The 11,652-nt window shown below is 47.0% G+C and overlaps 1 protein-coding gene and 2 pseudogenes across 1 annotated transcript; 2 read left to right on the plus strand and 1 right to left on the minus strand.

The window, feature by feature from the left end:
• The first annotated feature begins 1,890 nt into the window (after window positions 1-1,890).
• LOC117191762 lies at window positions 1,891-3,550 on the plus strand. The gene is made up of 2 exons (XM_033396537.1): window positions 1,891-1,990; window positions 2,061-3,550. Exon 2 carries the CDS (start codon window positions 2,703-2,705, stop codon window positions 3,294-3,296), a length of 594 nt encoding a protein of 197 aa, XP_033252428.1. The 5' UTR covers window positions 1,891-1,990; window positions 2,061-2,702; the 3' UTR covers window positions 3,297-3,550.
• LOC117191756 lies at window positions 3,321-11,440 on the minus strand (annotated as a pseudogene).
• Window positions 5,772-7,710, plus strand: LOC117191758 (annotated as a pseudogene).
• Window positions 11,441-11,652: the final 212 nt, after the last annotated feature.

Raw genomic sequence — 11,652 nt, forward strand, 5'->3', positions numbered from 1 at the left:
CGCAAGTGCGAATTGATTTTATCGCTGAGCGCGCGTAAGCCGATAGCCGAGCCCTTCTCCACCCCTTGCAGTCCGAAAATAGCCTTGACGTGTGCCTAAAAATGTAACAGTTTATTATCGAATCGCAACATTAGTAAATTCAACGCCTTGTCGTAATTCTCCTCAGAAAGTTCCAAGGAACGAATCGTATCCAGCGCAGCACCATCTAGACATCCACGAAGATATTGGAATTTTTCGATGATTGGTATACGATGGTCTTTGTGCACCATTGTCGAAAACATTGCGTGGAATTCTGGCCAATCCATGTAGCTCCCACTGAATCGCGGAAGCTGCAACTCGGGCATTCGAGAACGGCCTATACTATTATAGGCGAACAACGACGAATTCCCCTCGAGAGTATGCCGAGCCGTTGAATTGGCAACATTTACCGTGCGAGCAGCCATCAACTCCCGCGACAGCCTGGACCTAACCTTGACATAAACATTCGAAAAGTCCAGCCGGGCATCATGGGCTAACTGCAGGAAATCCAGCCTTTCAAGGCTCGTTTGAGCGGCATCGAAATCCGCATTCATTCGCTCGATCTGCTCTAAGCGAGCTCGAAGTTCTGCCTCATCTAACTCGGCAAGCTCTTCCTTGGTGAGAAAGCGATCCATGGCCTTTAGTTGGCGCGCGATGGACTCGGCCTTGTGCTTGTAGAAATCTACATCACTCGGCATTGCTGCGTTCGCGACATTGGTAGGCTCAGGTGCTGCCATGTTGAGGTTTTAAAAGAGTCACTCAGCACGACCGAAAAAGACACCCTGTATACGTATAAACGTGGGAACCGAAAGCAAAGGGATTATAGCTAATGCCTTTAGCTGTGCGGCTGTGCGAGCTGTCCGATTCCGCTTTGTACTCCGCTTGTGTGTATTAGTGAGTTCGCTGCACTGCCTACCGCACTGCACTGACCGAATTGTCGCGACAGAGAAATTAATAGCCAGCAATGCGTGTATGTAGGTGTATGTAAGTGTGTTTTAGCACCGAATTGTGCTTAACCGCCGAAAATTTGCTATGGCTAACGAATGTCGATCGCGAATGATTATTAATTGACACTGCAACTCAGATATCACGTCTGGGTCACCAAATTTTATGTGGAGATAATGTTTTTTATCCCCAATCGGCCGACTAATTATTTCGAATTAAATAAAACTCGGCGCAGAAATAAAATTACGATATGTTCTTTAATGCGTGACATCCAAATTGCAAGTGTGGCTTGCCTGCCCTTTACATTGCCGCTCCGATCGCTAAGCGCAGCTTCGCTCGGCCGACGTCGTTAGGCAGACGCAAAGCGGAGATAGCGAAGAGCGAGCTGGCAGAGAGCGTTTAGCAGGGCAAGCAAGCGCAGAGCTTTAACAAACAAATGAGTGACATAGACATAAGTAACAAACAAAATAAGCGGCTGAGGGCCAAGAATTATGTAGGTGCTATTTGGCAAGCAGCTAATCGGCTGGGTTCTGCTCCGAACACATACAATCACATATTTTTGTCGAAACATATTGCGTGTGTACTAACACATGCAAAGATGTTCTCTCTGCGCTCTCTCTCTCATGATGACGTCACTCTGGGGTACTGAACGCGCTAGCCAGTGTGTGACGCTTTCGTTGTATGAACTGGCCATCTATATACTGTATGGTTAGTGGTACTATCGACTGCCGATAGTGCGATATCATCAACTATCGATATGTTTTCATTACATTTATATTTAATTTATAGGTGATAATTTAATTAAAACAGAAAATACGAGTAGGATAGTACAAACTAGTCATAGAGTCCTAGTATTGCACTGCACCAGACGTTTTTCTGAGATAAAACCATATAAAAAAAACTATCGATGTTGTAGCCCTATAATAATTATAAAAATTCCATCACCGAGCACAATCGAAGCCTCTCTTTTTTGACCAACAAATTCAAATTTTATCATAATTTTCCAAAAACAGTCGGAAACATTCCAGTAAGTTCACAGTTTGTTTTACTTCATTCTAGTTGTTCTTTCTAGTTGCTTACATCGTTCTTATACACAGCCATCACACAAATAGTTTGCTACAACATTGATATTAATTTTGGTAAAAATTATCTCCATCGGAAGGCGTACGTTAATTCATTACAATGGCACCCACACCACCAAAATCGAATCCGTCGTTGCCGGCGGTGGTGAGCAAAAGTCCGCGGGCGGAGCTATTATTCACAATTCAGTTGCTGTCGGGAAGGGCCGTGGTGATGGTGGAGTGCCCGGGGTATGACACGGAGCTGTTCATACCGCAGATTGTCAAAGACCGGATCACCCTCCAAAACATGCTGTATACCCGACCGTTCAACCTGTGAGCAGTCCGCCGGTGCGAGCACCGAAGAGGATGATTTCGTCTACACTACCACCACCTCTGGCAAGGAGCACTCCAACTTCACTTTCTGCCAACAAAACCGTTGAGCTGACACCAGAACCAGCGCGTTGCCAAGCAATTCCAACTTCACTTTCTATTCGTCGAATCCGCGCTGCCGACAAAACCGTTGAGCTGACACCAGAGCCAGCGCGTTGCCAAGCAATTCCATTCGAATCCGAGATACAGGGCGTATCTCTTCATGTGAACTAGTCCTATTCGAACTCCAGCTTAGAATCCCATCCTCCGCTTCTGCCGCCTGAAGTTTTGAGCATCACAGACGCGAGGATGAGTGTGTCGAGCACACCCAACTCTAATTTGAACGCAAGCCCACCTCTGAGAAGCTCAATATGGGTGAAGCCGCCGGAGCGCACTTACGCGCGTCGTAAGACCGACAATATCGGCAAAGCCAAGCCGCCGACGAAATGGTCGCCGGTGCAAAACAAGAAACGGCAACCACTATCTGCAACGAAGGGTCCAAATTCGAGCATGCATATAGAAGTGCGCAGGCGGAACTTCCTTGAGGACACACACAAGACTATTGAGCCCTACGACCTGCAAAATGCTATCAGCTCGCCTGTTGTCCAAAAGGAAATCATCCAAAGGCAGGTCACTGCCAAGACAAAACAGCAGTTTGATGCGCTGAAAGGCACGGCCTTCGATCTGCTGACAACGTCCGACCAAGGGAACATAGCCGAAGAGTTGGTCCAACAGTTTCAGGAGGCCTGCATGGATAGGCGTTCCTCCACAGTGCCCAACTACATAGAGCTGTCCGCCAGCCCTCAGCTGCAACTAGACCACGAGGTGAATGCTTTGCTGGCAAGACAAAAGCGTTTAGATCGGGTAAATAAAAAGCCAATGAAATGGATGAAGCGCACGTGATTTATTGCCGCTGATTTGTCTACGTTTTAAAAATTTACTGTTCGCCCTTCAAGTCAATTGCAATATGTCTTAGGGTGTAGCAGCGTATTAAATGTCCCTTTCATGAAGAAACATATTCCTTTTAGTCCTACTTAGTCGTAGTTAGCCCTACTATATGTACAAATCTACCTAAAGATAAATTTAAATAATTATAATTTTGTACGATAAAACGTAATTGTAATTGGGAACCCAAGACCCGGACCAGAGGCCTCTAAGAGCTGTGACAACGGAAGCAGGCTTTGAGTCCCCGCTTAATAGCTCGTATGTTGTGTACGACCTCCTCCTATCATAAAGAATAATCATTAGATCCATTAAACGACAGAATACGATCACTTACCTGCATCAGATTGAAGCACAGATTGGCCATTCCCAGCAATAGATTGTACGGCACAGAGAATAAAGCTGAACTCAACTTTGTCCCTATCGGCGGTTATCTATCAAGAGAAAGACGGTTCTTATTTGTATTCGTGATGATCTTACCACCCGGTCGCCTGGCACCAAATCACCAAATCCAATACTGCTGAGCGAGATTAAGCAAAAGTAACTGCCATCCAAGTAGTTCCAGTCCTCCCAGCGACCGAAGAGCAAGGCACCCCACAGAATGTACCTGAAAGAGAAGGAGTGCAGCGTGTTTAAGGGATCTGTGTGTGGCAGCATTTTAAGAAGTCTGCAGCTCTTACCCGACCATGACAAAAATGCAGACTGTCAGAGGGACAGTTATCTCATCCGTGCTGCCGCGTATCTCTCGCTCAATATCCGAATCGGATCCGCTGTACGCCACATCCACGATGCTGGAGCTGTGATAAGAGCTCTTCGTGTAGTCGGTGCTACTGCTGCAGTTGCTGTTGCTGTTGGTGGTAGAGCTGCTGCTGGAGTAGCTACTGCTCCCGCCGCCACTCTCCATGTGGTGCATTTGGAGCTGAAATTATATGTGTGATGATATCCCACTTGATGAGAGACGCTCTCACTCACCGCCCGCGCAAGATGTCGCATCTTTCGTCTCTCCCGTATTATCCGGCGCTTGGCCACTCCAGGACATATGCGGCACAGGCAGACCTTGGAGTAAATCCACTTGAAGGACTTGGCCAGCACATCGCCAATGTTTGAGAGGTAGAGCAGGAACAAAGGCATCCCGATTATCGCATACAGAATGGTCGCCAGCTTACTCCACTCGGAGTGGGATGTTATGTTACCATATCCGATCGTTGTGATGACGGTCAGCGAATAGAGAAAGGCCCCGAGAAGCTCCATTGCTCCACATCGGGTCCCTTCAGTTGCTTCTTAACAATCGCCCGCTGGTACTCCAGAAGTACGTCATTGACACTAAAAGCGTAGAATAGTCTAGTTTAGTTTATGATTTGCTCAGTTGTTAGCTATATGTCACCGTTTCCTGTAGGCCTTGTGGTCGAATAAACTAATGTTTTCGGCCGTCAACTCCCAGATGCGCGTGAGGCACTCCCCGCTGACATTGCGCTCGATGAACCTATTCGGCTTCTCCGACCTGAGTCGCTCGTATTCGAAGATTTCGATGGCCTGGAAAATAAAGGCGCCGCAAATCGTGTAGAAGGTGACTAGCAGTATGATGCCCACATTGCTGAACATGAAGGCCGTGAAGTGGCGGCAGTGATCCTTGAATCGTTGAAATGCTGGCTTTTCCTTCCGGCGTTCCACTGTCGTTTGCTTGGACATGCTTCGAGCCGAGTGTCCTGCGCCTGGCCCCCATTGGCATTGGGCGTTTGGGGAGACGATGGGACCGCAGTAGAGCTGTAAATATACGATATGAGGGCTTGAGTGACGCCCCAAAGGATTTCCTGCACACCTATCGCTAAATATATCCGTGATTACTCGCAGTTTAGCCCAAACACACAAAGTGGTAAATAAACAAAACGCTGGCTATATTATCAAAGTGCTTAGCCTTAGCGGCCATAAATCTTTGCGAGCAATGGACGGATTCGGAACGTACGAATGAGTGTTCATGTGTGTGCCCGTACGAGTATGCTGCCTTGCCTGTACGAGTAGGTGTTTTATTTTTATAGTCTAGTCTGGGATTATCGTGCAATATACGATCTGCAACGCATACTCGTAAAGATCTTGATACATTGTTTTAGTGCTGTCCGGACAGAGTTTGGATACCATTTTGCACCTACTCGTAGTTTACGAGTACATATGTACATATGTATGTACATGCTATGCTACACAGAATTTCCAGGCGATCAGAGATTCCATTCCATTCCGCATTGCGTAGTGAATTCATGCGTGTGAATATGCGTGCGGATTAATCAAGAGAAAATATTCATATAAATAGTAATAATTAAGCTGGCAACTACTGAATGAATGAAAGAAGGGTAGCTGTGCTTCAAATGAGACGGAGATTCTTGTAATTTCTTAGTGAAAGGACTTATCTATAAGAATCAGAAATTTTGGTTCCATACAGGCAAGGCAGCATACTCGTACGGGCACACACATGAACACTCATTCGTACGTTCCGAATCCGTCCATTGCTCGCAAAGATTTATGGCCGCTAAGGCTAAGCACTTTGATAATATAGCCAGCGTTTTGTTTATGTACCACTTTGTTTGTTTGGGCTAAACTGCGAGTAATCACGGATATATTTAGCGATAGGTGTGCAGGAAATCCTTTGGGGCGTCACTCAAGCCCTCATATCGTATATTTACAGCTATCCTGCGGTCCCATCGTCTCCCCAAACGCCCAATGCCAATGGGGGCCAGGCGCAGGACACTCGGCTCGAAGCATGTCCAAGCAAACGCCAGTGGAACGCCGGAAGGAGAAGCCAGCATTTCAACGATTCAAGGATCCGGGCCGCCACTTCACGGCCTTCATGTTCAGCAATGTGGGCATCATACTGCTAGTCACCTTCTACACGATTGGCGGCGCCTTTATATTCCAGGCCATCGAAATCTTCGAATACGATCGACTCAGGTCGGAGAAGCCGAATCAGTTCATAGAGCGCAATGTCAGCGGGGAGTTCCTCACGCGCATCTGGGAGTTGACGGCCGAAAACATTAGTTTCTTCGACCACAAGGCCTACAGGAAACGGTGACATATAGCTAACAACTGAGCAAATCATAAACTAAACTAGACTATTCTACGCTTTTAGTGTCAATGACGTACTTCTGGAGTACCAGCGGGCGATTGTTAAGAAGCAACTGAAGGGACCCGATGTGGAGCAATGGGGCTTCTCGTGAGCCTTTCTCTATTCGCTGGCCGTCATCACAACGATCGGATATGGTAACATAACAACCCACTCTGAGTGGGGTAAGCTGGCGACCATTCTGTATGCGATAATCGGGATGCCTTTGTTCCTGCTCTACCTCTCAAACATTGGCGATGTGCTGGCCAAGTCCTTCAAGTGGATTTACTCCAAGGTCTGCCTGTGCCGCATATGTCCTGGAGTGGCCAAGCGCCGGATAATACGGGAGAGACGAAAGATGCGACATCTTGCGCGGGCGGTGAGTGAGAGCGTCTCTCATCAAGTGGGATATCATCACACATATAATTTCAGCTCCAAATGCACCACATGGAGAGTGGCGGCGGAAGCAGTAGCTACTCCAGCAGCAGCTCTACCACCAACAGCAACAGCAACAGCAGCAGTAGCACCGACTACACGAAGAGCTCTTATCACAGCTCCAGCATCGTGGATGTGGCGTACAGCGGATCCGATTCGGATATTGAGCGAGAGATACGCGGCAGCACGGATGAGATAACTGTCCCTCTGACAGTCTGCATTTTTATCATGGTCGGGTAAGAGCTGCAGACTTCTTAAAATGCTGCCACACACAGATCCCTTAAATACGCTGCTCTCCTTCTCTTTCAGGTACATTCTGTGGGGTGCCTTGCTCTTCGGTCGCTGGGAGGACTGGAACTACTTGGATGGCAGTTACTTTTGCTTAATCTCGCTCAGCAGTATTGGATTTGGTGATTTGGTGCCAGGCGACCGGGTGGTAAGATCATCACGAATACAAATAAGAACCGTCTATGAGCTTTCTCTTGATAGATAACCGCCGATAGGGACAAAGTTGAGGTCAGCTTTATTCTCTGTGCCGTATATCTATTGCTGGGAATGGCCGTGATTGCCATGTGCTTCAATCTGATGCAGGTAAGTGATCGTATTCTGTCGTTTAATGGATCTAATGATTATTCTTTATGATAGGAGGAGGTCGTACACAACATACGAGCTATTAAGGGGGGATTCAAAGCCTGCTTCTGTTGTCGCAGCTCTTAGAAGCCTCTGGTCCGGGTCTTGGGTTCCCAATTACAATTACGTTTTATCGTACTAAATTATAATTATTTAAATTTATTATCTTTAGGTAGATTTGTACATATAGTAGGGCTAACTACGACTAAGTAGGACTAACGAGGGGGAACGTTGTGAGTTGCTGCGGACACCGCAACTCTACGGTTATACCCGATACTAAGTCAGTATGGTTCTCCTCCGGCAGACGCCGCTAATATTAAACGACACGACAAAGACTGCGTGCGAGAGAGACAGAAAATCAGTCTGAGCGTGACGTCGGGCGCTGCGTAGCCATTGCAAATTGATTTGTTCCTATTGGCTATAAAAATGTACCATACCCCCACCCCCTGCCCATTCTTCATTTATTTTGTGGCGGTAGGTCAGTCCATCAAAAGACCCAAAACAAGAACCAAACTCAAATTTCAGTCCTAGCGGCCAGCAATACTAAACACACACACGCAAAGTACGTGAGAATGCATGTGCACCCATACACTAAAACATGCTGGTGGCAAAACAGAACCAGACCTGAGAGAGTTCAAAAAATCTGAAAAAGCATACAACCACATATTTTTGTCGAAACATATTGCGTGTGTACTAAACATGCAAAGATGTTCTCTCTGCGCTCTCTCTCTCATGATGACGTCACTCGGGGGTACTGAACGCGCTAGCCAGTGTGTGACGCTTTCGTTGTATGAACTGGCCATCAATATACTGTATGGTTAGTGGTACTATCGACTGCCGATAGTGCGATATCATCAACTATCGATATGTTTTCATTACATTTATATTTAATTTATAGGTGATAATTTAATTAAAACAGAAAATACGAGTAGGATAGTACAAACTAGTCATAGAGTCCTAGTATTGCACTGCACCAGACGTTTTTCTGAGATAAAACCATATAAAAAAAACTATCGATGTTGTAGCCCTATAATAATTATAAAAATTCCATCACCGAGCACAATCGAAGCTTCTCTTTTTTGACCAACAAATTCAAATTTTATCATAATTTTCCAAAAACAGTCGGAAACATTCCAGTAAGTTCACAGTTTGTTTTACTTCATTCTAGTTGTTCTTTCTAGTTGCTTACATCGTTCTTATACACAGCCATCACACAAATAGTTTGCTACAACATTGATATTAACTTTGGTAAAAATTATCTCCATCGGAAGGCGTACGTTAATTCATTACAATGGCACCCACACCACCAAAATCGAATCCGTCGTTGCCGGCGGTGGTGAGCAAAAGTCCGCGGGCGGAGCGGACAATTCAGTTGCTGTCGGGAAGGGCCGTGGTGATGGTGGAGTGCCCGGGGTATGACACGGAGCTGTTCATACCGCAGATTGTCAAAGACCGGATCACCCTCCAAAACATTATGCTGTATACCCGACCGTTCAACCTGTGAGCAGTCCGCCGGTGCGAGCACCGAAGAGGATGATTTCGTCTACACTACCACCACCTCTGGCAAGGAGCACTCCAACTTCACTTTCTGCCAACAAAACCGTTGAGCTGACACCAGAACCAGCGCGTTGCCAAGCAATTCCAACTTCACTTTCTATTCGTCGAATCCGCGCTGCCGACAAACCCGTTGAGCTGACACCAGAGCCAGCGCGTTGCCAAGCAATTCCATTCGAATCCGAGATACAGGACGTATCTCTTCATGTGAACCAGTCCTATTCGAACTCCAGCTTAGAATCCCATCCTCCGCTTCTGCCGCCTGAAGTTTTGAGCATCACAGACGCGAGGATGAGGGTGTCGAGCACACCCAACTCTAATTTGAACGCAAGCCCACCTCTGAGAAGCTCAATACGGGTGAAGCCGCCGGAGCGCACTTACGCGCGTCGTAAGACCGACAATATCGGCAAAGCCAAGCCGCCGACGAAATGGTCGCCGGTGCAAAACAAGAAACGGCAACCACTATCTGCAACGAAGGGTCCAAATCCGAGCATGCATATAGAAGTGCGCAGGCGGAACTTCCTTGAGGACACACACAAGACTATTGAGCCCTACGACCTGCAAAATGCTATCAGCTCGCCTGTTGTCCAAAAGGAAATCATCCAAAGGCAGGTCACTGCCAAGACAAAACAGCCTTCGATCTGCTGACAACGTCCGCCCAAGGGAACATAGCCGAAGAGTTGGTCCAACAGTTTCAGGAGGCCTTCATGGATAGGCGTTCCTCCACAGTGCCCAACTACATAGAGCTGTCCGCCAGCCCTCAGCTGCAACTAGACCACGAGGTGAATGCTTTGCTGGCAAGACAAAAGCGTTTAGATCGGGTAAATAAAAAGCCACGGAAATGGATGAATCGCACGTGTTTTATTGCCGCTGATTTGTCTACGTTTTAAAAATTTACTGTTCGCCCTTCAAGTCAATTGCAATATGTCTTAGGGTGTAGCAGCGTATTAAATGTCCCTTTCATGAAGAAACATATTCCTTTTAGTCCTACTTAGTCGTAGTTAGCCCTACTATATGTACAAATCTACCTAAAGATAAATTTTAATAATTATAATTTTGTACGATAAAACGTAATTGTAATTGGTAACCCAAGACCCGGACCAGAGGCCTCTAAGAGCTGTGACAACGGAAGCAGGCTTTGAGTCCCCGCTTAATAGCTCGTATGTTGTGTACGACCTCCTCCTATCATAAAGAATAATCATTAGATCCATTAAACGACAGAATACGATCACTTACCTGCATCAGATTGAAGCACAGATTGGCCATTCCCAGCAATAGATTGTACGGCACAGAGAATAAAGCTGAACTCAACTTTGTCCCTATCGGCGGTTATCTATCAAGAGAAAGACGGTTCTTATTTGTATTCGTGATGATCTTACCACCCGGTCGCCTGGCACCAAATCACCAAATCCAATACTGCTGAGCGAGATTAAGCAAAAGTAACTGCCATCCAAGTAGTTCCAGTCCTCCCAGCGACCGAAGAGCAAGGCACCCCACAGAATGTACCTGAAAGAGAAGGAGTGCAGCGTGTTTAAGGGATCTGTGTGTGGCAGCATTTTAAGAAGTCTGCAGCTCTTACCCGACCATGACAAAAATGCAGACTGTCAGAGGGACAGTTATCTCATCCGTGCTGCCGCGTATCTCTCGCTCAATATCCGAATCGGATCCGCTGTACGCCACATCCACGATGCTGGAGCTGTGATAAGAGCTCTTCGTGTAGTCGGTGCTACTGCTGCTGTTGCTGTTGCTGTTGGTGGTAGAGCTGCTGCTGGAGTAGCTACTGCTTCCGCCGCCACTCTCCATGTGGTGCATTTGGAGCTGAAATTATATGTGTGATGATATCCCACTTGATGAGAGACGCTCTCACTCACCGCCCGCGCAAGATGTTGCATCTTTCGTCTCTCCCGTATTATCCGGCGCTTGGCCACTCCAGGACATATGCGGCACAGGCAGACCTTGGAGTAAATCCACTTGAAGGACTTGGCCAGCACATCGCCAATGTTTGAGAGGTAGAGCAGGAACAAAGGCATCCCGATTATCGCATACAGAATGGTCGCCAGCTTACTCCACTCGGAGTGGGATGTTATGTTACCATATCCGATCGTTGTGATGACGGTCAGCGAATAGAGAAAGGCCCCCGAGAAGCTCCATTGCTCCACATCGGGTCCCTTCAGTTGCTTCTTAACAATCGCCCGCTGGTACTCCAGAAGTACGTCATTGACACTAAAAGCGTAGAATAGTCTAGTTTAGTTTATGATTTGCTCAGTTGTTAGCTATATGTCACCGTTTCCTGTAGGCCTTGTGGTCGAATAAACTAATGTTTTCGGCCGTCAACTCCCAGATGCGCGTGAGGCACTCCCCGCTGACATTGCGCTCGATGAACCTATTCGGCTTCTCCGACCTGAGTCGCTCGTATTCGAAGATTTCGATGGCCTGGAAAATAAAGGCGCCGCAAATCGTGTAGAAGGTGACTAGCAGTATGATGCCCACATTGCTGAACATGAAGGCCGTGAAGTGGCGGCAGTGATCCTTGAATCGTTGAAATGCTGGCTTTTCCTTCCGGCGTTCCACTGTCGTTTGCTTGGACATGCTTCGAGCCGAGTGTCC

This window comes from Drosophila miranda (assembly GCF_003369915.1).
Source record: "Drosophila miranda strain MSH22 chromosome Y unlocalized genomic scaffold, D.miranda_PacBio2.1 Contig_Y1_pilon, whole genome shotgun sequence".
Lineage (NCBI taxonomy): Eukaryota > Metazoa > Arthropoda > Insecta > Diptera > Drosophilidae > Drosophila > Drosophila miranda.